The 24256-nt window shown below is 43.6% G+C and overlaps 1 protein-coding gene across 5 annotated transcripts in view; it reads left to right on the top strand.

The window, feature by feature from the left end:
* HDLBP (high density lipoprotein binding protein) overlaps positions 1–24256 on the top strand; it is a 56294-nt gene that overhangs the window by 9595 nt on the left and 22443 nt on the right. For 2 of the 5 annotated variants that reach the window (XM_083443078.1, XM_083443080.1), the window contains exons 2-6: positions 16104–16171; positions 17933–18045; positions 20487–20641; positions 21164–21379; positions 23897–24103. In XM_083443078.1, the coding sequence (XP_083299204.1) occupies positions 17970–18045; positions 20487–20641; positions 21164–21379; positions 23897–24103 (654 nt within the window). In that variant the 5' untranslated portion in view covers positions 16104–16171; positions 17933–17969. Of the gene's footprint in view, positions 1–2317; positions 2432–16103; positions 16172–17932; positions 18046–20486; positions 20642–21163; positions 21380–23896; positions 24104–24256 lie in introns of those variants that run through there. The other 3 variants (XM_083443077.1, XM_083443079.1, XM_083443076.1) reach the window with 3 other exon arrangements.

Raw genomic sequence — 24256 nt, 5'->3', positions numbered from 1 at the left:
TCTGTCTGTCTTGGGAGACAATGGAAGAGTACACCTTCGGGGATAAACTCAAACTGTTGCAGAGTTACAGTGCTTGCTGGGGCTGTAAAAACTGATGCAGAAGAGGCATGTTTTATTTTAAGGATCTATTCCTTAAACATGCTTAAAATGACAGCTTTGGTCTTTCATTACATTATTCAAGAAACCTCAAGGTACCAGTATGTTGTCTAGGTTAAAAGACAGGTTGATACTGGCCTCATTCACATGATACGGTAAGCCCAAACTATGGCTTACCGGGACCATTCACTTTGCTCTTTCATGGATTTATTTACACCCGTGCCATTCCAAGCTAAGTCAGGCCCATTGTTAAGCACTCTCCTTGCTGACAATTTGCAGTAAATATTCAAGAACAATATATTTCGGTAATACTAGGTAATGTTTATCAGGCCACAGACTCCGTATTACATAGAGAGAATTGGGCACCTATTTGTTTAGCTAGTGAATGCAAGGTTTGCAACATGTGGATCAATATCAGACTATAAAGAGAGATCAAACCATGTCCTGGCAGTGTTCCAGGATCTTCTGCAAGACTTGGACAGAGCAGGCAACATGCTTATAAAATCTGCAGACGATACTGAAGGGACTGAGAAAAGGAGACAGATAGGTACTACTATATGAAGTATTACATGTAAGAAATAATAATCAGATGCACAAGTATAAGGAGATGGCCAACCAGCAGCATTTCGGATAAAAATGTAAGAATCAAAGTAGTGGATGAACAGCGAAAGACAGGTCTGCAATATGATGCAATGGCACATAAGACCAAACCTGTTTTAGTCTGTATCAACAGGAACATCATGTCTTGTTGACCCAGAGCAATAGTACTGTACTACTGCTCTACCTGGTGCTTGTAAAACCACATCTGAAGTTGTTTTCAGTTCTGTGTATCCCAGTTCAAGTAGAATGTTGTCAATTTTGAATTAAAAGAAAATCTTATGAGAGCTACACAAACGAGAACTGTTCTAGGAAGCATATTTAGATGAAGAAATGCTGAATAACGTTTGAGGGTTTAACAACTTAAAAGGTGATGTAGTGGGAACAGATATGCTAACAGTTCTCAGATACTTTAAACATCAGAAGAGAGGGTAAATAATTGTTGTCCATCTTCTAAAGATAGAAATAATGGTTTTAACAGTCAAGGGTAGATTTAGGTAATTATTGTATTGTGTGATGTGGCTCTTAGATTACTGTTGTTTATTTAATTACTGGCAGAAGAAAGTTGATGGTTGAAAATTAAGTACAACTGTTTACTTCCTACTCAAGTGGTTGGTGCAATATGGCGCACTGCTGTTCCATACACTCCCCTACTTTCCCCCCAAGAGCACTATTTTATCCAACTCCACTTGTAAGGAAACCACCTATGAAATGTAACCTATGTGCTGTGTACAAGAATCGCTAGGTTATGGTGACAAGGCATTCTCATACAGGTATCTAACCCCCCCTTAAACTACAACTCCCAGAATTATTTGAGGTAAGTCTTGTGCTTTAAATGTGTTGGATCCTATGGTGTGGGTGTGGGCGGTTTCTGCCTCCTGTGCCTATGTTGAAATTATAGGCAAAGTATTTTGATTTGAACACCTGAGGTCCACGATTAAAACTGAATATTTGTTAATAATAATAATAATAATAATAATTTATTTATACCCCACGCATCTGGCTGGGTTTCCCCAGCCACTCTGGGTGGCTTCCAACAAAATATTAAAATACAATACTCTATTAAACATTAAAACCTTCCCTAAACAGGGCTGCCTTCATATGTCTTCTAAAAGTCTGGTAGTTGTTTTTCTCTTTGACATCTGGTGGGAGGGCGTTCCACAGAGTGGGTGCCACTACCGAGAAAGCCCTCTGCCTGGTTCCCTATATTTCTTGAGCATATTCACTCCGACTCCGTGTTAAGTCTCACCGAGTTCCTGGGGCTTATTCCGTGGTAGTATGCGAGTTTAGGATTGCAGGCACGCAGCACGATCTTTTTACACGTTTCCTCGGAATACATGCCCAAGGTTTTGTTTCTGAGTAAACGTGCACATGGTCGCCACGTTTTGCTATGGAGGTGGCGGCAGGGGGAAGAGTTCCTTTTAGGCTTTCTCCGCCTTTCCCTTCAGTCAAAATGGGAGAATTCGCCTCCCTTGGCGGCGGGGCTAGTTGGGGGACTTGCAGCTCGGGCGGCAGCGTCGGCGTCGCTTGACCCAGCGCCTCTCCGCGCCTCCCCAGTCGCTGGCAGCTGGGCCGGGCCTTCCCAGGAAGGGAAAGGGAAGGGGCCCGGCTCGTCTGACGTGTGAGCCTGGGATTGGCAGCCTCTCCCCCATATAGCAGACGGGAAGGTGCCTCGCCGCTTTCCCGGGAGCGCTTCGGGGCTTCTCCAGCAGAGCGAGCTAAGCAGGCACGGGCCGGAGTGAGTGCCACGTACGGGGCAGGAGGGCGGGCGCGCGGGCCGGGGGCGGCGGGAGAGCAGACGGGGAGGCGGCGGCGGCGGGAATGCGGGGCGGGGGTGCGGAGCAGGGGCAGCGGAGAGAAAGAAAGGGGGGTGGTTGGGAGGAGGAGGAGGAGAGAGAGAGAGCTGCTTGCCGACGTGGAGGCAGAGAGGAGGCGCCGGCACGGGCTGTCCTCCCCTGCGGAGCTGCCCCTCTCTCCGCATTCCTCCCCCTGGAAGACGGAGGGCGACCCGAACAGGGCGCACGCTTCGCGCCGGGGCTCCGTCCCCTCGGCAGGGAGACGAGGAGCAGGAGGAGGGGCGGGGGAACCGATCGGGCTACGTGTCACAGGCGCGCGGCAGCCGGATCTCCTCCCCCTCCCAACTCAGCCGCAAAACTTTGCACCAACTTTCCTGGCCAGGTTCTTCCTGCTCCGCCGAGGAGCGACGGGGGTGGAGGAGCAGCAGCGGCAGGAAAAAGAAGAAAAAGCCCACTCCTCCCTCTCCGGGCCGGCGCGTCCTAGGCTCCTGACCTTAAAAGAGCCAGAAGAAAAAGCCGGGAAAGGGAGGGGGGCGAAATGAGAGGCTTTGTACTCTATCCTCTCCACACACCCCGCTCCATTTTGCAGGAGGGCCCCAGGCAACATTCCTAATCCTGTGGCTGATGTGGACATTGCAGAGGGCAAAAGCGGGACGCGGCCCTAAAGCCTGCTAGACTATTCTCCCCTCTGAGGGCTGGTTGCAGGTTATGGAGGTTCCTTCTGCCTACAGTATTGATATTTTTTTTGGCGGGGGGGGGCGACAACCTCCTTCCTCCCAAGTGCACCCCTGTCTACTACACGAACGAAGCAAGAAAGAGTGAGCAAGTGGGCATAAGATTGCACATGTGCACGCGCGCACACACACTGTGGGCAGTATGGCTGGAAGGAGTGGGTCCTCTGGCACTGGTCAGGGAGAGAGAGAGAAAGTCTGGGAGCTGCTTCTTGGTCATTCCTGTCTTCATAGAATCACAGAATTGTAGAATTGGAAAGGACCACAAGGCTCATCTAGTCCAACACCATGCAATGCAGGAATCATTTGCCCAATGTGGGGCTTGAACCCACAACCCCGAGATTGGGAGTCTCATGCTCTACCAACAGATATCCTCTCGCCCAGTCCCCACCATGGTGGCCCTCAGAGGGTAAGCATAGGCTTGCCAGAGGCCAGCTGGTGACGGTGGAAGAAGGAGCCACCTCATTTCGCACTGCAGGGAGCTCAGTCCTCCTTACTGGGCCAGGTTTCAACGCTTCCACTTGACAGGTTGGCCGCAATGCGTGTGGCACTGCCCTGTGGCAGGCACGATGCCTGCTTGAAGTTGCTCCCAGCGCCTTACACACAGCAGCACCCTCTCCCCACAGACCCTTTCCCAGCATTTTTGGGTGATTCTGTGCTTGGAGATGCTTGGCTACCCTCAAGCAACAGCAGCACCTCACCTGGTGTGTTCCTCACTGGCTTGACTGAAAAGGCCAGATCACTAGGCATCCACCACCATTGCGCCACTCAGAGCAGAAAGCATAGGTGAGCAAACAAGAGGATGAGGTGGCCGCTCGGTGAGTGAGCAGCTTGCACCTGTGCTTTCTCTTTGGGCATCGCAGTTGTGGGGATTGGACCCAGCAGGTGAAATCCTCTCTGCAGCAGTGTGTAGTGAAAGAGGGCAAATGAGTGGCAAGGGCCCCTTCACTGAGTGAGAGAAACAATGAGTGATTAGAGAACATGGCAGCTGTTCCTTGCATTCACCACTCATTCACCTATTTTTATGAGGGGGGGGGGAATGCAAGCAGCAACTGTTCTGTGCCCCCTTCCCTCTGAGTCTTAGGTGGGAGCAGGTGGGTAGAAAGTAGTGTTGCTTTTGCTGTACCCAGCAGAAAACAGGACGACAGCAACTTTGCAGCAGCTTGTCAGGGTCTGCGTTGTTGGGGCCTCCTGAGGCATGGGCTTGTGAGGCTACAGGTAACTGGGGCAGCATCTGCCGCCTTGCCCTCCTTGTGCGAGCTTCTGCACCTATTGGCAAACTCCAGACCCCACAAGAAACAAAACTGCCCTGTAAAGGACAAACTGTAACTTTCTGTAGACTGCTTGCTGATCTTAGGTTTATATGGGCACCTTTCCAGAGATTATTGCAAGTTGCTCAACTGGAGCCAGGAATTTTGAATCACTCATAACACACATGCCTGTAGAATTCATGAAAACCTCACTCTTCTCCTCTCTCCCTTTCTGTGTTCACCGCACCAGTAACTTTGAGGTTGGCTTTGCTTGCAGTTCTTTGGTTGTCTTTCAGTACACTGGTGCCTTCCCAGTGAGACTGGTTCCCTGGGTTGGTAGGTAGGCCTGGGAGGGTAGGGCAGGCTTTAATTGCAGTTACCTTGTTTCTTAGCACATGTAAGAAACAGTGAAGTAATGGCCACAAATAAAAGCAGGGCCCAAGGAAACAGGAGTGGGGGAGGTTTCAGAAGCTGTATTCTACTCTGCAGTTGCATGGGAATGAGGGCGGTTGACTCACAGAGCAGGTCTTAATCTCTCAAAATTGGTTCATGTGCAAAGGTGGCGTTGAAGTCTGCCATATAGAAGAAGAAGCCTTGCTGTGCTTTTGAAGTTCTTGGGCTGGGTGTTGTCTAGCAAGGGTGTGTGTAATAAAGCGTTAGTGTCACCATGAAAGAGTTGGATGCTGGGAAGATGTCTTGACCCTGATCTTGCACAGTCTGGCATGTGTTTGTGGCTGTCCGAGACTTGGAAATGCTTTGATGTCAACAGACTAATCACACCGTTGAAGGCATATTTAGGCTTTTGCAGAATTGGTGAGTCTCAGCCACCATGGATTTGAACTGGGGATGGGAACTTGTCTAGTTTGGCCTCCTGTTTTTTGTATGCATGTTCTCCTGCCCCACTCCTTTTTAATCATGGAACTAATGCTAGGGTTTCCCAAACACTATATTGAACCAGTGGGATATGTCTGAGATTTAGCGTCTGCTGGAGATATCCTAAGGATTTGTGGTAGAGAATATTGAGTCTTTTGTTTCATGCCATGTGCCTTATAAAAATGCTTGTTACTCATTATTTCAATATATTTAGAGTTATTCAAAGCTTCCTATCTGAATCTCATAAATTTTTCAAGCCAAACTAATTTTGAAAGTGTAAATTCCAAATAGATATAGATTAGTAATTGTTTTGAATCTATTTTATACACACCTAACTCTTCTTTTAACAAAGCCAGCTACTTTAAAGCCAATCAGTGGGATCATTCTTCTGTAGATGTCTTTGAATTTAGAGGTACGCATGCATAGTAGATGCTCACAGTGAATTTATTTCTGTCTGAAGGAGTTATTTAAAAAACCTAAACAGCTGTTCATTATCATAAATGAAAAATGAAGAAGTGTATCTTCCTCTGTTTTAAAGTCTTTCTATGGGTGATGATATTCAGAATTCTATATTCTGGGTAACTTTTGCTAAACAGATTAAATGGAAGATCATTTTTCTGCTGTAGAATTAACTGGTGCCAAACTTGCTTCTGTATTCCACTAGAAATGTGTGGCTAATCTGTTTGCCACAAATGTGGGTCTGTGTGGTGTTGCTTATGTATGGCCTAGCTGCTGTATCTTTACAATTACCTCCTGTGTTAAATTATGGTTTTACAAGTGTAATTTTGCTATTTTTGCTCAGCCCAGGTTTAGTATGGCTTATATCACAAATTATGTCGGCTGTGGAGCAGAGTACCTCTGTGTCCGTGGCATGCGGTTTAGAACGAAACCCTGGGTCAAAAACTGTTGGCTAGTTTTTTCCGGCAGGCTACCACAGATCAGGAGATGGCATCCTGTCAGGGGCCTTGCTGGTGCTGACAGACAACTTTTATGAGCCAGTCAACAAATAACAAAACCCTGGCAAGCCAGTATAGAACTTGGCTTTGCCGAGGTTTTAAGCTTCTAGCCGCAGCAGACAAATGGGGATTGCTATCCTTGCTCATTTCTGTAGCACTCTTTAGCATACAAGGATGCTTTTCGATTCTTTTCCTCAGAGGGTTGCTAGCCCTTTAAGATTATCCTTTCCCCTCCCCCTCCAAAGCTGTGAATGGTCTCTGGTACAGGCAGTGCTGAGGTGGCATTTGTGAAAATTACACTTGGCTCTGTGCTGACACTGATACGCTGCAGGACCCTTCTGAAGCTTTTCTCCCTCTAAATAACAGGCGGCTTGGGAGATAGGCATACACTCTTTCAGGTGTAAAAATGTATTAATTTTAAAATGAGCTTTCTTGGGGCGGGAATGTTAACCAGAGTTTTAAGAAATACTCCCCCCCCCCCCAGGTTATTACATAAAATAAAAACAGTCTGTTGCAGTTTTTACATTTTTTTATATCACTAAACAAAATTCCTTGCTCCTACCATACATTCCAATGTGACTGTTCATTCCATATTAATGTTTATGTTGTAAACATATGTTGCAATAAAAATAACCTCCTTATTTCCATTAATAATTACTTGTCGATGGGTTATTGAATATGATTGGCCCTTAACAGAACAAACTCGGTTTTTCATTGTGTGTCCTGCATGTTATCTCCTAGTTTTTGTGAATGAATGAATAAGTTGCATGAAGCATTTTCTTTGTCATTAGAACTGTAACCCAACTGCATTGTGAAAGAATTCACATTTACCTTGGGGTAAGCTGTACTAAAGTAGATTTACTTCTGAGAAGACACATAGACATTTACTGTTTATTTGGTGTGTGGGGTTTTTAAGATCGGCGCTCCGACCTTGCATGGGAACTGGTCCAAACTGCCAACCATACTACTTCATCAGGGATTGGTTGCTAAAATGACCAGTTATTTCTTACTAATCATTGTTTCACATAACTGAGCCTTTTTACCCTCGTAGACCCTGATAAGCTTTTCCATTTTGTGACAGGGCAGGCATCCCTAAACTCGGCCCTCCAGATGTTTTGGGACTACAACTCCCATCATCCCTGACCACTGGCCCTGTTAGCTAGGGATGATGGGAGTTGTAGTCCCAAAACATCTGGTGGGCCGAGTTTGGGGATGCCCATGATAGGGTTTCATGACAGGAAACTGAAAGTCTTAGGACCTATAACTTTGGGCTGTGAAAACTTATGTGACATGGAGCCCTGGTTAATCCCATGAGGGCAGAATGGTTAGCAAGCCAAACCTTGGAAAAAGTAGACAGGGCAGCTATTTCATTAACATGGCAAAAAGCCTGCAGCCCAATCCTGAGCATCCATAAGCACTATTAGCCCTTTGATGAGATGGATATTGAGTTCGGATCTAGCTATGTTGTCATTTTTTGATTAGCAGGCGTGCATATAAAGTCAAGGGGTGGTGTATTGGGAATACTAGGTTTGGGGGAAGTAAGGATGCAGTATACAGTCATACCTTGGTTATTGAACGGCTTAGTTGCCAGACAAATTGGCTCCCGAACGCTGCAAACCTGGAAGTAAGTGTTCCGTTTTGCGAACGTTTTTTGGAAGCTGAACTTCTGATGTGGCTTCCACTTGAGTGCAGGAAACTCCTGCAGCCAATCGGAAGCTGTGCCTTGGTTTGCGAATGGTTTCGGGAGCCGAACTGACTCCTGGAACGGATTAAGTTCGCTAACCAAGGTACGACTGTACAGGAGGTGGTGATCGACAAAAAACGGAGCTGTTGCTTTTTAGGATGGAGGTAGATGCTTTTTTCTGCAAGATCATGTACTTTGCAGTTGAAGCACTGGTGTTGTCTTGCCTAGCTATGAATCCTTTCTTTACTATAATAAATAAACATTGGACTTCAAGAGGAAACCTAATAGATGGAACGGCCATACCTGTGTTCTCGCACAAGGGGCCTGACATGATTTCTGGCTCTACTTGCTTTAATATCTATCATCTATCTATTTATCTGTCTATCTATATGACTTAAAAGTGAAGGTTTGTATGTTTATTACATATCTATGCCACCTTTTCCCTTCATCCTCACAACAACCCTGTGAGGTAGGTTAGGCTAAGAGTTGGTGAATGGCCCAAGGTCACCCAGTGAGCTTCATGGCTTAGTGGACATTCAAACCCTGGTCTCCCAGGTCGTAGTCCAACACTCTAACTACCACACCACAACTCCATAACACTTAATCCAAAGACAAGTCCAAGTTTGATCACATAAGGCTTTTAAAACATATTTCAAAACCCTTGCTCTGGCTCTTTTCAATGCTGCTGCCTCTTTAAAAAGCTTAAACTTTGATACAGTCGAGGAATGGCCAAAGAAATGTGTTAAGCATGCTTGTGTCTTTTCAGTTTGTGGAGAACAAATAGTTGGTGATTTGGAATGTTTGTTCTGTTTGACCTTGCTGTAATCAACAGGACTTCGATGTGTACTGTTTCAGCCCTTTTTGTTCTGCATTTAATTATATATAATGGCTTCTATTAACAAAATGCTAACCATTTAAATTAAAATAGATTAAATTGCCACATGATTTGCTATTGCTGTCTGAAAACGCTGATCTTGTTGAAAATTAAATTATAGCTAGACATGTAGGGTGCATGCATACTTTGTGTTTTGCACAGAAACCATTTCCATGGAATTAACAGGAGTTTGCTGCTTGCTTAATACGTTTTTTAAAAAAATAATAATTATTATGTGGCTTATTCGTTATTTTCCCCTCCCCCAATAACATTGGTCCAAACATGTGTGCAGATCTACTTTTTTCAGTTTCCTTTATGAGGCATTTGAAGTTTGCTACCCAGAGCTGAATTCTTTTATGCTTCCCTTTGTTCTGCTGTATTCTTGCTCTTCAACTTGCTGCCAGTGATGAATGCTCCAAATTCACTGTCCTCTTTCACATTTCATCTCTCTGGTTTGATATCCATCCTTATCCCCATATCCATCACCAGTTTCCTTTGCCTCTGGGAGTCTCCTCCTGTTTGTGTCAGAGGAGGGAAGGTCATACACAAATCTTCCTTTTTGCTGCAAATGAGACAAGGGATGCTATCCACCAATATGTTGCCCAGCACAAACCCGTTGAAATGCAAGAGCGCTGCTGCCTGTTCATTTCTTTGGGACTTATACAGGAGAATTTTATGGTGGATTCACCACTGGATAACCTAACTTTCTTTCTGCAAGCGTACTCTTAATTCTTCCTGCTGACCATTCTTTGGCCAAAGTGGATAACTATTCCTGCAGTCTAGTTCTTTGGCTAAAATGGAAAATAAGTGAGCTTGGTACCGTCGCTTGTTAGGTCTCTGTAACCTTAGTAGTCTGCCTCTCCACCTGCTGACATCTCAGCTTTTGATTCGTGAAGCATTTCTCTTTCAGCTGGCTGATTTTAAAAATCCACCTCCCATATGTTTTGGTAGCTCTCTCTCCCCCTGGGTAGTTGAAATAGTACAAGACTTTGGGTGGGGGGATCCTTGCAGTTCTTTATTATAAAATGAGGCATGTTTCATTTATTTTTTTTATTACAAAATTTTAAAAGTTTGACTTTTAATTGCAAAGGGAAGTTAGAGAGTAGGGTGTGTATAAACAGGATTAAAAATAACAAATGCATGGCTATGAAATGTTAGGATTTATTTATTTTGCTGTTTGTAACCATTGCTAGTAGCTAGCACTGGCAGTATCCAGGCCTTTGGGTTGCAAAGAAATTGCGGGAGCAAAGACCTGTTGTATAGGAGCAGGGTGTCCTTCTATAAATGAATAAATAAACAGGTGAGGCACATACTGAAAAAGTAACATGATAATGTTGCAAAAGTAGCGCTAGATGGCTGTCTCAGTTAAGTAATACTATCTATTATTTACTTATTTTGCTATGCCACCTGAGAATTTCGAAGTGAAGAGTTATTTGATCTCCAGTATTGGAAATGTACCTGTCTCAGGGGCAGGATAAAATACATAAGGTTATATCCAACATTAGTCAAACTCAGAGTAGATTGCTTGAAATGGATGGACTTAAGTAACTTAAATAACTTAATTTCAATATCTCTGCTCTTGAGTATGACTAACAGATGTCACACAGTCAAAGAATTTATTCCCTCCACTTTGAAAAAAAGATATATTAAAAGGACACTGCTGTTTTTAAAGTAAATTTGAATAATGTTAAAAGTTTTTTCTTGTAATGGCTTAAATGGTATTATGATCCCCTATCAATTATATTGAACCAAAGGCTGCTTTTACATTGGTACCTCGGGTTAAGAATTTAATTCGTTCTGGAGGTCCATTCTTAACTTGAAACTGTTCTTAAGCTAATTGGGCCTCCCGCTGGTGCCGCACTGCTGGCATGCAATTTCTGTTCTCATCCTGAAGCAAAGTTCTTAACCCAAGGTACTATTTCTGGGTTAGTGGAGTCTGTAACCTGAAGCGTCTGTAACCCAAGGTACTACTGTATATGCATAAAAAGTGTTGGGGAGGAGTGAGTCACAAGTCATGTGTTTTCTGCAACCACAGACTAGCAAGGAGGTAGGAGATGCTGGATTGTTTGTCACTTGGTTTATGCATGGAAGCCTCTATGGTTGATAATTGTACTCCTGTTTTAAGTCTTCCAACTATTTGAACTTTGCAGTGTGCTTCATTCGAAATTACGAATATTTATCTTCACTTTACTAAGCAAATGAAATGCATCAGCTGTGTACAATTATTTTCCATATATTAGATAAATATTTCCCACTCTTCTTTAAATATACATTCTTCTTGCAAGTTCTGCATATTCTAACATCATAAGTTGCCAGTCCTCTTTACAAGGGACTTTGCTCACTTTCCATTTTTGGGCTAACAGAACACGGGCCACTGTTGTTGCATACATAAACTCTTCTGGCTTGTTTATTGTTTCCCATTCTGATAAGAAATTATACATTTTAGACAGAAGTTTATCCTTATTTTGTAAAAGTTCTTTTTCAAATTGTGAGCTTTGGTCCAAAAACCCATTTTTTTGGTCTACCTTAAACATAGCATATATTTGGTGGTATTGTAACCAATCCGTTACTTGGCTTCTTAAATTCTGGGTTCGCCCCTGAAATGTCCAGCAATTCCCTGTAAGTCGCCCATTGTCTGTCCATATTAACTCTCCTAATTGTAATTGCTTCGATGTGGGGTGTTTTTCTTTCTAGCAGATTTTTATATTTCTCCCAGACTCTATACAAATTCTTCCTGAGAATGTGGTTCATACCGAACACATGCATGCCTGCCGAAGTTTAAGTCTTGGCCTTCCAAGTCTAAAATATCTGCATTATCCAATACAATCCACTCCTTTAACCAACACAAACAAGCTGCCTCGTACAATTGCAAGTCTGGCAGAGCATAGCCCCTCTTCCTTTTGTATCTATCAAAATTTTATATTTAATTATTGGCTTTTCAGGATTGTATTCTTAGACTAAAAGTAAATTATTATCTGTGCATGTATATGCAGCTGTAATTCTACAGTGCTTGTTGCACATATGCAAAAAAATGTTTTGAATTATGCTCCTGGGCTCTGTTCAGTGTTAAACAAATGCCTTTCATTGTTTTTATAGCAGTCAGGAAACATGTGAATTTCACAGTGAGAGACATTATTTGGATGAATAATTGAAAAAGAACTTTCATTTCACCTTGATTTAAATTAATCCATGCTGCAGCACTTTGCCTTTTTGCTTCTTTTTTTGGCAGTGCTTGCATACTTTTGAGATAAAATGTTTTCTTTGTTAAACGATGATAAGCAGTTGATCGATGAAGTGATCCTAATCTTAAACAACAGCCATCTGCGTTTGGCAGTGTGCCACAGGGCATAACATAACTGAAGATAGCAATATTTTCACTAATTGTGGCCTAACAGCCATTATGTTAAGGCAGATTTATTAGTAGTATAATTAGAATACACACACGAGTTTGCATTGTATTTTCATTGTGGCCCCAGGATTTGAATAAACCGGCCAGCCATTAATAATGATCTAGGAAGAGCCTGTGGAGTCAGGCCAGTGGTCTATGTAGTCCAACATCCTGTTCTCACAGTGACCAACCAGATGGCTGCAGGAAACCAGCAAACAGGATTCAGGCCCAAGAGCACACTCCCCACCTATGGTTTCCAGCAACTGGTGTTCAGAAGAAGCATTGCTGCCTTTGAATGTGCAGGCAGAGCTTAGCTATCATGGCTAGTAGCCATTAATGATATTATTCTTCAACAGTTACAACCCGTGTAGCCAAGTTGCCCTCTTATTCCAAGAGCGCAATAGTCTTTCTGAAAGATCACACATGAAATAGGTGATGACTTGCCCTCCGAAGCCGGATTGTATCTTAATTTCTTACTTTCATTGCTTTCCCTCATAAGATGCTTGAGACAGACTTAGCAGTGTCTTGTAGTTTTCTTGTCTTTGTTTTAAAACAACTTTCTGCACTTCTGTCTTACGTAAACATGGAAGCAACAAGAAAATGGGTAAAGATGACTGGAATGGTCAGGCATTAGTTTAACATACATGAGTCTTCTATTCTTTATCTCAGTTCCCCCATGCATTTTGTGCATATACCTGAAGGAGCGTCTCCACCCCCATCATTCTGCCTGACACTGAGGTCCAGCACCGAGGACCTTCTGGCGGTTCCCTCACTGCGAGAAGCCAAGTTACAGGGAACCAGGCAGAGGGCCTTCTCAGTAGTGGCACCCGCCCTGTGGAACGCCCTCCCACCAGATGTCAAAGAGATAAACAACTACCTGACATTCAGAAGACATCTGAAGGCAGTCCTCTTTAGAGAAGCTTTTAATGTTTAACAGACTACTGTATTTTAATACTTTGTAGGAAGCTGCCTAGAGTGGCTGGGAAAACCCAGCCAGGTGGGCAGGGTATAAATAAATAAATTATTATTATTATTAGTATTATTATTAGTATTAGTATTATTAGTATTTATTATTATACATGGGAAGCAAGAACTGACATCAGAATTACCCCCAGCTGTTACAAAATTCTGGCATTGCCAAGTGATTTGCAGCTATTTCCCCTCCCGTCTGTCACCTTCCCTTGCTATTCTTCACCTTGCCCAATAATATTTTATTATATTCTGCTAAAGCAGTACCTTGGTCTAATCTCCATACCATACAGCAACGTTTCAGACCATTCCTCAAGTCACCTCAGGGTGCCAAAGCACACTGGTTTGAAAACCAGTGATTTTCTTTTTTCCCCTTCATGTTGTAAGCCTCCTTGAGCATGCTTTGAACATGGTTTTATTCCATTTCATTGTTTTCATAAGTAACATTTTCTCTAGCCTCTGCCATTCAAATCTGCGCAGCTTCTGGGGGCATGATGAAACCAGCAGCTGTGCCACGAGGTTACATTCCTGTCAGGCAGGCACTAAATCAAGTTACAGCACCCAAACGGTCTCAACTTGAGCTCAGCCTTCCTGGAACAAAGTTAAGCCACTAAACCCATACCCAGCTAGCAGGAAGTTCTGAGCGAAGGGTGTTGGGGGCCAGAAAAGGTGGCAGAGCCAGGAGAACGACTGCCTGCCTTGAGAATAGGGCCAGATCAAGGGGAGAGAGTACATAGTCAGACCTCTGTATGCTGGTGACAGTAAAAGTAAGGAGAGCACTGTACCACTGTTCCTGTTTTGCAGCTTGCTGAGCCTGTCAGTCATGATTAACCCTGGAGTCCTCCTAGTACCTTTTTCTTGAGAGCCAGTAGGAGACCAGGGTTCAAATCTCTGCGTGGCTGTGATGCTCACCGGGTGCAACCTTGGGGTGGTTGCCGTCTTCTGTCAGCCTAACCTAAAACAGAGGTTGGCTGGCCAGCCATCTGCCAGAGATTCTTTAGCTGCGATTCCTGCATTTCAAGGGGTTGGACTTGATGACCCTTGGTGTACATTACAATTCTATGGTTCCATGAAGCTCTAAAGAGTTTATGATAAAATAGATGGGAAGCATAGTTAACATAAACTCCTTGACGATTTTCTTCCGTTAAGGGTTGTAGGACAGATTGTTTTGTTTTTGCAGTCTGAGCTGTGGCCACATGTGCCGGCAGATGTACTTTCTGTCCCACAATAGTGCAGATGCCACACTGGTTTTCTGTTAAGCCACCTTGTCTAAAGCAGTGACAGGCCTTGAATAGTGACATGAATATTCAGTGTTGGCTCATGCAGAGCACATGCTCTTCTAGTCTATCCCAGCTTGACCCTGGTGCAAGAAACACTGTGTTGTACCCCAGTTTTGTTCACAGTAAGTCAGTTGTCATGATTCGGTATATACATTATTGATTACCATTTAAAATCTGTCCACTTTTATTTACCAATACCAGGCCTAGATCTGTGTCACAGAACCTCCAAATTCCTGATGTTAGTGCCCTGTGTTAATGCTGTAAGCTTTCTGAGTGGCAAGCATGTTAGCCCTGCTAAAATGTATGTCTTTTATTAAATTTTCAGCTCTCTTCCTTCTGGGTCATTTCCCACCAATTACAGTTTTAGGCTCCTATCCTTGTTCTGGAGCAGCGATTACATGCTTCTTAGGTGATTACAGTTGTGCATTTCAAATTTAGTTTTAAAAGCGAGGAAATACGAAGGTGCTCCAGCCTCGTTCAAGCTGACTTTGCTGGGATTGCACTTGTTCCAAGAAATGTTCAAAGTAGATTATGGCCCTGCCCATAAATGCTGACTGTCTCCGCTGCTGCTGCTGTTTTTCTAAGCTGGTTTGATCAGTTTTACCCAGTAGCACAGGTATTTGTAGTTAGACATCTAACTCCCACTGAACTCCTGTTGGGATGTTGGAAATATGTTGGTAACTTGTTTGTTTTCAAACAAAGATCTCTGGTCAAGTTTGGAGCTCTTGCCTCATGTAGAGTTTTCAAAATGCCAGTCACATACACATGTGCACAAGTTGGGCATTGTTGGTGTGTGTGTGTGTGCGTGCATGTGTGCGCACACATGCACAGATCAGAGCTTAGAATTGCCAGGACCCGATTTAATAAAACTCTGTACTTTTCTCAGCCTCCGATTGTAAGAAAGTGCATGTTTTACCCAGGCTCCACTAATCTAAATTCCTATCTTCTGACTGATGTCCGTTTTCTTGGCAGGTTTTTAATCTGTTAGTTTCTCTGTGTGTCACCCAGTTGGAGATGCTTTTACAGCCATGAAACTTCAAATTCATATCTTACATCTGCTATTCATTTACTGTTTCTTAGCCTAAAATTACGTTGGGTAGTTTTGTGCTGGAGAATGGACAGGCAGTTAAGCCCAAGTCCATAGGAAATCTTAAATTACAGTTTGCAGTTGAAATTGATGAGATTATTTGGATGATGCAGAACACTTTGCTGTACTGTTGCACCCAAAATGCTAGTACAATTTTTTATTTTTCTGGAAATAAAATACTATGTATTGCTGGTATAACCTTTGATTGTATAGATTCATTATGTTCAGCATTCAGATTATATGTGGATGAGTGGGTTAAGAATGTGCTGAAATGTGGATATGAACAGTGACGTTTCCTCCTCCTTTTGTGTGTTGATTTTAAATTGTTTACTTGTCTGTTCTGTATTTTGCTTTTTGTGGGGGAAGTACACTTGTTGCAAGGCAGGTTGCAAATTCATTATTGAAAAAATAATAATTTACACTTTGGATCCTGATTTCCAAACTCATGAAACTGTATTGTGATCTTATGGAATTTTAGCACTCTTAGAGCAGAGTAACTATTGTTTCTTTCTTTCCCCAAAGCAGAAGCTGGCAGGCTGACAAACAGGCAGCTCACAGGACGGACTTTCTGGCTACTGACCATTTAGCTGGTAAGTTTACAGATCTATGTGGTTAAGTTTGTATGTCAGACTTTTGGCCCATGGTCCTATTGAACGCTAGGAGTTGTATTCAGCGTAGCGCTAAAAAAATTCAACCCGTGAAAGGAATTCTCTTTGCTCAATGGAACGTTCTCCACCTCTCCTCCCCCCACCCCATGCAATCTGGTTTCTCCTCAGATAGTATAAATCTTTCGCCTTGTACCCATGCAGTCTGTTCTGGCGGTCTCCCCCTACCCTTGTGAGCAGTTTTGGGGGTGTTGCAGGGGAACAAGGGGGGGGGGGAATCCTGTTGCACTAGCAAAGCTATTGAGTTCACTACCACCCTTGTTTTTAGTCGTGCCCATTAATTATTTATAGATTTCACATGACTTACCTAAAATATTCCAGCAAGTACCTGCAACAAAGAGTGGTTCTTCAAGGTGTGTGTGCGCGCATGCATGCTTGCACATAAAGCTGGTATTTTAAAAGGAAACTATAGCCCACACATTTGAATATGGTCCATGCCCAATGCAGAATGAACTTCAGCTGCTGCTTTTAAGAATTATTGTTTCTAGTGTTCCAGTAAGAAGGAAAGGGAAAAAATAGTGTTTCTTGCTAAACCCGTACCTTGAATATTCCCATCTCCTCCTAACAATAATAACCAAGTTAAAAGTAGAAAAAGTGATAAAATGATTAAGGGGAGAAATTCTGTGTAAATGCTTAAAATACCTAGATTAGCTCCAAAACAAGATAATTAAGGGGGACAGAAAAGAGGTTTACAATTGTGTAGATAAAGTGAAAAGAGATTATGTTCCCTTTCTCACAAATTGTTTCCTAATTCTTATAATTAAGAGGCAGCAGGGCTAAAAAGTAAGTACCTTTAACATGGCACACAATTAACTTGTTCTCTGGGACAGTTGAAGGCTAACTTTGTATAACTGCATTCAGAATAGTGCTAGAGAGTTTTGTACATGCCCAATTAATCATGATGGTTGGGGTTATATGTCCCCACCTCCAGGTATTCTTTACTTTCTGACAATCGCAAAGTGATTATTGGCTGGATTGCTCTTTCAAAGAAATCAGGCTGCTCTATTTATTCTAAGGTATCTAGAATTGGAACTAAACCCTGCATTTGAAGTAATGTTGATGCACCTAAATCCCTGATTTAGGTTCTGGTCATATTGAAGTTTCTGTGTATTAGGGGGGAGCATATAAGGCCAATGTTCACTTCTCTGCCCTACAACATGTAAAAATACATGCTGAGGTTGCATGTGAAGAGGACTAGAGTTACAATAGCCCACAATTTGTGGCAGATGCAGCAAAGGCAGACTGATTTAGTCAACAATTTCCCAAGATAACATCTTTTCATTTTATATTTTGCAATGTTAAAAATTCAACCATCAGCTCCTCATATTAGTGCACCTTACTGTCACTGACGTTTAAGGCTGCTTGAGGAGGCGGTGGGCATGTTGCTGTTGCTTCTAGAGGGGGAATAAGTGCTTTTGCAGCAACCTTTCCCAGCCTCAAAGGAATAACTGAAGTAATACCATGCAGCAGCGAAAGCAATGGATCAGTGTTTTTCCAGGCTGGCTGGGAAGAAAGGCACTGCTTACAGCCCTAGGAGAAATAGTTGTGGCTAGGAAGAGGTACTCAGCTAGGGACAGTTTCAGCTTGTGCCAGGCAAGTGGCCAGTCATGCCACTTCTACTTTCCCTCCCTATTTAAATGCATCCTACTAGTAATTATTACGGTGTTTCCCCTTTTGTGCTACCAGTGGCATACCCGGATTGTGCGTGGGTGGGAAATCGACCATGAGCTCCGTGGCAGTTTTGACCCAGGAGAGCTTTGCTGAACATCGCAGCGGCCTTGCTCAGCAGCAAGTGAAAGGTAAGACTGCAAGGCAAGGCTACTGGAAAATCCCTTTTTGATAACTTCTGCATGAAAGTGGCATATTCAGCTTCTACTGCATACTCAAATATTACTTTGCTGGCAGTGTTCAATACTCCCATTGTTCTAGGCACATTTTGCGACCGGGGATTTCATTAGTGCACACATTTTCTGAGCTATGGGCGCAGTACTGCACCATAGATTTCAGAATAAAACTGCAGAGTGGAAGGAAAGGAGGACCTTTTTCTGTTTCCCCACTTCCATCTACTCTCTGGACTGGATAAGAGACCCTCTTAAGGATATTAGGGGGGTGGGCAGGGGAAGGACTAGATCATGTGAAAAATGAACATAATATTTTAGCTACGGTTCATTCATTTTCAGCTTTGTATTCTTCTTATAAGAAAAGAGTGCCTAGAAATTCTGTTGTTGCGCCCAGAACCTAGCTTTAAGGTGCCATTTAGCTCCTAGCTTTCATATCTCAGTTTCTAACACTGTTTGCTGGGGAGTCACTAGCCTGAGGGTTGGATGTGGCCCTTGAGGCCTCCCTACCCAGCCCTCATCATCTGCTGCTTTTCCTACTTCCCCTCTCTCCTTGAGAAAGCTTTTTTCAAGCCTAATTGTGGCACAGAAGGGGGTGGGGGTTACAGCCGGGGAAGGAAGAGTTAACATACCTCCAGAAATTCCTCTTGCACCATATTTAGGCTGGGGGGGGGGGAACCTTCTAATAAGGCCTTTTCTAGTCTAATTATAGTGGGAGAACCTTCCCAGAGGGTTCAGCTGGGGTGTGAAAGCATTTAAACCTTTTACAAGGCGTGTGTGTTTGTGTAGATTTTGTGTGTGTGGCCTCGCCCACTTATTCCTTGACCATACTCCTTTTGGTGATGGAGGGTTGGCCAAGCTACCATAGAATTGGCCGAGTAGAATGCAGTTCTCAGGCTGAAGAAGGTTTCCCCACCCCTGTTGTGGGAGGGAGTGCAAGCTGGCCTTCCTGGGGTCTTTGTTGCTTGAATGAGACAGTAAGTTGGATACTCGTGTGGCAAAGGGCTAACAACAAATAAAAGGGTAAGAGAGGTTCAGAATACAGTGGTACCTTGGGTTACATACGCTTCAGGTTACATACGCTTCAGGTTACAGACTCTGCTAACCCAGAATAGGCTTCAGGTTAAGAACTTTGCTTCAGGATGAGAACAGAAATCGTGCTCCAGCGGCGCGGCGGCAGCAGGAGGCCCCATTAGCTAAAGTGGTGCTTCAGGTTAAGAACAGTTTCAGGTTAAGAACAGACCTCCGGAACCAATTAAATACTTAACCCAAGGTACCACTCTACGAGTTGTCTGACCTGCAGGTTCTTTCTCCTAGTTCTTTTCATTCTGTCAAGCTGTTCCTTAATGTGCACCCTCTCTCCATGTGGTGTATTTATATACACTTCATCACATGGGTTAATACTAGGTTAATCAGGAGAAGGGGGTGAGCTAAACGATCTTTTGGACTTTCTTAATCCTATTTTTCTATATTGGAAGCCTTATCACAACCACCAAAACGATTAAATATTTGTTCTTCTCTGTCCTTCATAGTGCTGTGTTGAGCAAGTTACAATATATGGGCAGCAGCCAACACTGCTTAACTTTACCATGTTTAATCATTCTTCCATACAATCCTGTTAGCTGCTCTTATCAAGAAAATAGTATCTAACTATTTTGTCACAAGGTAGTGTAAGTAATAGGCAGGTGCAAATTGAATAATGAATGGGGTTTAATAAGCGTGATCAGGTACCAGGTCAGTTTAGTTTGTCAAGGGACTCCCAAGTCAATGCATGAAGCCATGTGAAAATTGCCAAAATGAATTTTATAGATGGCCAGGGGCTCCTTGAAGTCAAGCAGCATCAGTGGGTCAGCCTGCAAGCGAAATATGTCCTACCTCCCAAGTAAAACATTAACAAAAGAAGCAGAGGAAGATCAGTTAGCTGCTGGTCCTCCCTTTCTCAATAAGAAAATAATTTGCCAATTCAGCAAGTTGTTAAGAGGTCGGCTACACAACAGCCAAGGTCAATAGTTTGGAATTAACTCTCAGGCGGGGTCATTCTGACACTAGAGGTGACTGAACTGATCATCCACTTGTTCTTCATGCCAAACCTGCATCCCATAATTCCACTGGCTGCAGTAAGAAAAAGGGTGATGAGGTCCAGGGCATGTGTGTTAAATGTCAAGATTAACTCTGATTTCCACAAAAGATAAAGGTTTCCTAAACGCTTGATAGACAGAAACAACCACTGGTGGTTTACCAAAGAGAAAACTGCTTAATTTTGTTTGGTGGTTTCAATCATTTCTTTTAAAAGTTGTGGCCTTTGTTTTCTGCTGCTGAACTCGAGCATGTTTGGAAATCAGCAGGGTGAGCACTATTTGTGTATGAAATCCTTCATTGTTTCTTTGCTTGCTCAACTCTAGTTGCAGCTTTAAATGCTGAAGAAGAAAATGACCCTCCAACTTACAAGGATGCCTTCCCTCCTCTCCCTGAGAAAGCAGCATGTTTGGAGCCAGCCCAGGAACCTGCTGGTGCCTGGAGCAAAATCCGACCAATCAAGGCTTCTGTCATCACTCAGGTCAGTACAAAAGAAGATTTCCCTCCTCTTTTACCCAACACTTGGTTTTCTACTGTAAGCTTTGAAGACAAACGCTTTTCAGTAGCCCCCAGCATGTTGTTGCAGGGGAGAAAGTGTTGCAATCAAGAGCTAGCTTAAAGACTATTTGGAGCAGGACGGCATTTGCTTGATCAATCAGTTTTTGGAGAATTCTGTCCGTGTAGTCTGAGGCATTCCTAGATACTGATCTTACTCAGTTAGTGACATCAGAGCCCTGAATGCTACATTAATCCTGTGATAAACTAAAGGGGTGGTCAGGGTAGCTGACCTCCGCAAGTAGCCTCCACTCTAAAAGTTAAGTATCCTTTTGTGTTGAAATCTAAGGGTTCACTTAATCACATCATGGAGGGTTGTGCCCAGTATGTATTTATCAGTTGAGTGCTTAAGTGTCTTGTTACAGCAGAAGTGTCTCTGCTCATCTGCAAAAGGGGAGTAAATTTACCATTGTTCTAAGTTGAACAAAACTTCCTTTAACCTGAGCAGGTGTTCCATGTGCCGCTGGAAGAGAGGAAATACAAGGACATGAACCAGTTTGGGGAAGGGGAGCAGGCCAAAATCTGCTTGGACATCATGCAGAAGACAGGAGCTCACCTGGAGCTGTCTCTCGCAAAGGATCAGGGACTCTCGATCATGGTCTCTGGCAAGCTAGAAGCAGTGATGAAGGCTCGAAAGAAGATCGTAGCTCAGCTTCAGACACAGGTGAGCGACTTGGTTCTCTCCTCTTCCCACTGCGTGACCTTCCTCAAGGTGCGGGTGCTCATAAAAGCAAGCATAGATTTTAGTAGGCCAGCTCACCTTTGCAGTGCATCTTAAGTGCATGGAAGGTCACTGGAGTGATGCCATGTGTTTTCAACTGAGCTTCAAAAGCTAATTGCAGTTTAATTAATCATGGCCTCCTCACATACTTTTCTAGCAGCCAATGTTAGGCAAGTAATCTCTCCAGAAGCCAGAACCTGGTGATTGTTATAGATGGTGCATTCATGGGTGTTAACGAGGTACAATGGGATCAGTTTTTATGGTGAACAGTAGCACTATGTACTCTCCAAAGTTTTTTCTTCCAAAAGCTCAGTGCTCCCTGAGGAAGGGGTGGGGAAATACATTGAAATTGGGATCTCTTCCCCACTGCTTTCTGTGGCAAAGCACTTGGCAACATTAGAGGAGAGATGCTACAGCTACCTTAAGAGAGGCAAGGCATGAGTGATGGGCAGAACAGCATCCAGCCCTCTTACTCCCTTGGCAAGAGAAAGTGGACTGAGTCCCCTACATCATTTTGTGATGGGTGTTGCATCCCTTAAGGTGGCTAATGCCCATTGGCCCTAAGCTGTTGGCTAATTAAGTACTAAAGTACTAGACTTGGCTTGGACTAGATGGCCCAAAGAATTATATGAGCCAGTTTAGAATGGACTGTGTTTAGAAAAAAGTGGGGTGTCAGTAAATATGTAGATGGGGTGATCATGAAGACATCTGCCAAAAGGTTTTGGTAGGTGTGTGAAGTCCCTCAAAGGTAGCTGAGTAGACATAGCGGTTATAGGGTAAGACGATGGATTGTCTTATGAATTGGCAACTGGCTAAAACGGGTAGGGAGCTAGAACTGGCTGGCTGGGGCCAGACCCTTATCTCCATACACACTGTGGGCCAAATTTTGACAAGTTGGCATGGCCACTCACTTGATATCACAGTGACATTAAGTGACCCATTTTTTGTCAGCCTGGTCTGAAATTAAAATAATAGGCCTCTGTCTCCATCACCAGGAAAGAGAAAGTGGGTGCATGGGCAAGTACGTATATTCTCAACTCTTCTGTAACCTGTCTGCCAGCCACCAGAATTTAGCTTGCAGTTGAGAACTTCTGTGTTTGGATAAATGAGAACTTTGAACTAACTCTCTGTATTTGTGACAGCATGACTAGGTTTTCGAGTGGGACTTGGTCAGGGCTTTAGAGCATCCTGATTTATCCCATAAGCCCCTCTGGCAATGGAAAACTCTTACTTGGGCATTATGCCCTCCACCAAAGGAAATACTAATATCCCATTCTATCTAAAATTTAATAGGTTCAGAAAGGACATAGGAAATAGCTTGAGGGGTATGTTCAACATAATTATGCTTAATCTGTGTTATAACATTAGAGTCTAGAGATCATACAGTCAGGCTAGTCTGAGTGGTTGAGCTTGTTCTGAAGTGTTTCCAATTCACACTGCAGCTGGGAGTCTTTTGTTCCAATGAAGACTGAGAAATTTAAATAAAGATGGGAGTCTGCACGGCTGAATGCTTCCTTCCACTGTCACTCGCCTACCCACATAACTTTACTGAATGAAATGCTATGTTAGGGAGGGAGAAGGCTAGGTTGAGTCTTAATAAAGCTGAGTGGACAGAATGTGTGCCTGGGAGAACTTGGCAGGGGCTTTTATTTTTCTTAATTTGGGGAAGCAGTCAAACATATTTTTTAAAAAAACAAATGTAGGTACCTCTAAGTGGTTTACCAGAAATACTGGAATGATCAATAATTAATAAGTAAAAGATTGTAATTTTTCAGCATCTATGTGTCTGGATAGGCTTGCCTAAACAAAAAATGATTTAAGTAGGCACTGAAAAGAGCTCAGCAAACGTGCCTGCCTGATGCCAGTAGACAGAGAGCTTTTCTACCTGAAACCTCAAGTAGTACAGTTCATGCAAATCCCTTTATTACTTGATTCTGCTGGATAAACACCTCTTATCTCTGATAGTTGTATACAGTGGTGAACATGGACATGCACAGTCCCCGCCGCCGCCACTTCCTCTTGCATGTGGTGGAAGAAATTGCACTGCTGAAATTCTGTCCTCCATTATGGCATTCAAGGCAAAACAGCTCTGTTGGATTGGCCAACCCAACCTTTAGGGCTGGAATGGAGAGAGAGAGAGAGAGAGAACAGCCATTTTCTCTTGGCGATAAGTTGTCGGGTGCTAGTGGTGGGCAGACACACTCGCCCACACAGCAGTCTGCCGGGAGAGAAGCATATAGCTCTTTACAGAAGTCTCTATCGATCAGTTGCTGAGGGTTTATTCCTCCTCCTTCCATTGTACCATCCATTTCAACTTCCTTCTCCTCCTCTCCCCTCACTTCTGCATGAAATTAGGCCGAGGGCTACAGGTTTTCTCATCCCTGCCTTAAGGTGATAGAGACACATCCGTGTCATGGAACTGGCCTGCAGCTTCATCCTGCATCTTGATGTCTGTTGTAGGCTTCAGCAACGGTGCCCATTCCCAAGGAGCATCATCGCTTTGTCATTGGCAAAAGTGGAGAGAAGTTGCAGGACCTTGAGCTCAAAACTGCCACTAAGATCCAGATCCCCCGCCCGGATGACCCCAGCAACCAGATCAAGATCACCGGCACCAAGGAAGGGATTGAGAAGGCGCGGCATGAGATCCTGCTGATCTCTGCTGAGCAGGTAAGCAGCCTTCCCACCTTTACTGCTTCTGAGGAACATTGCTGTCGTTACGCCTTTTCTGAGGGGAGTACTTTTAAGACAAGCTGACTTAGTCTTGGCCTCTGCAGACCAGAACAGCACCTCCCAGATTGGGTAGTTTTATAAGCAACTATA

The sequence above is a fragment of the Podarcis tiliguerta genome (assembly GCF_965153285.1).
Source record: "Podarcis tiliguerta genome assembly, chromosome: 5".
Classification (NCBI taxonomy): domain Eukaryota; kingdom Metazoa; phylum Chordata; class Lepidosauria; order Squamata; family Lacertidae; genus Podarcis; species Podarcis tiliguerta.
Note: the sequence above shows the minus strand (reverse complement) of the source record. Positions and strands in the feature narration are given on the sequence as shown.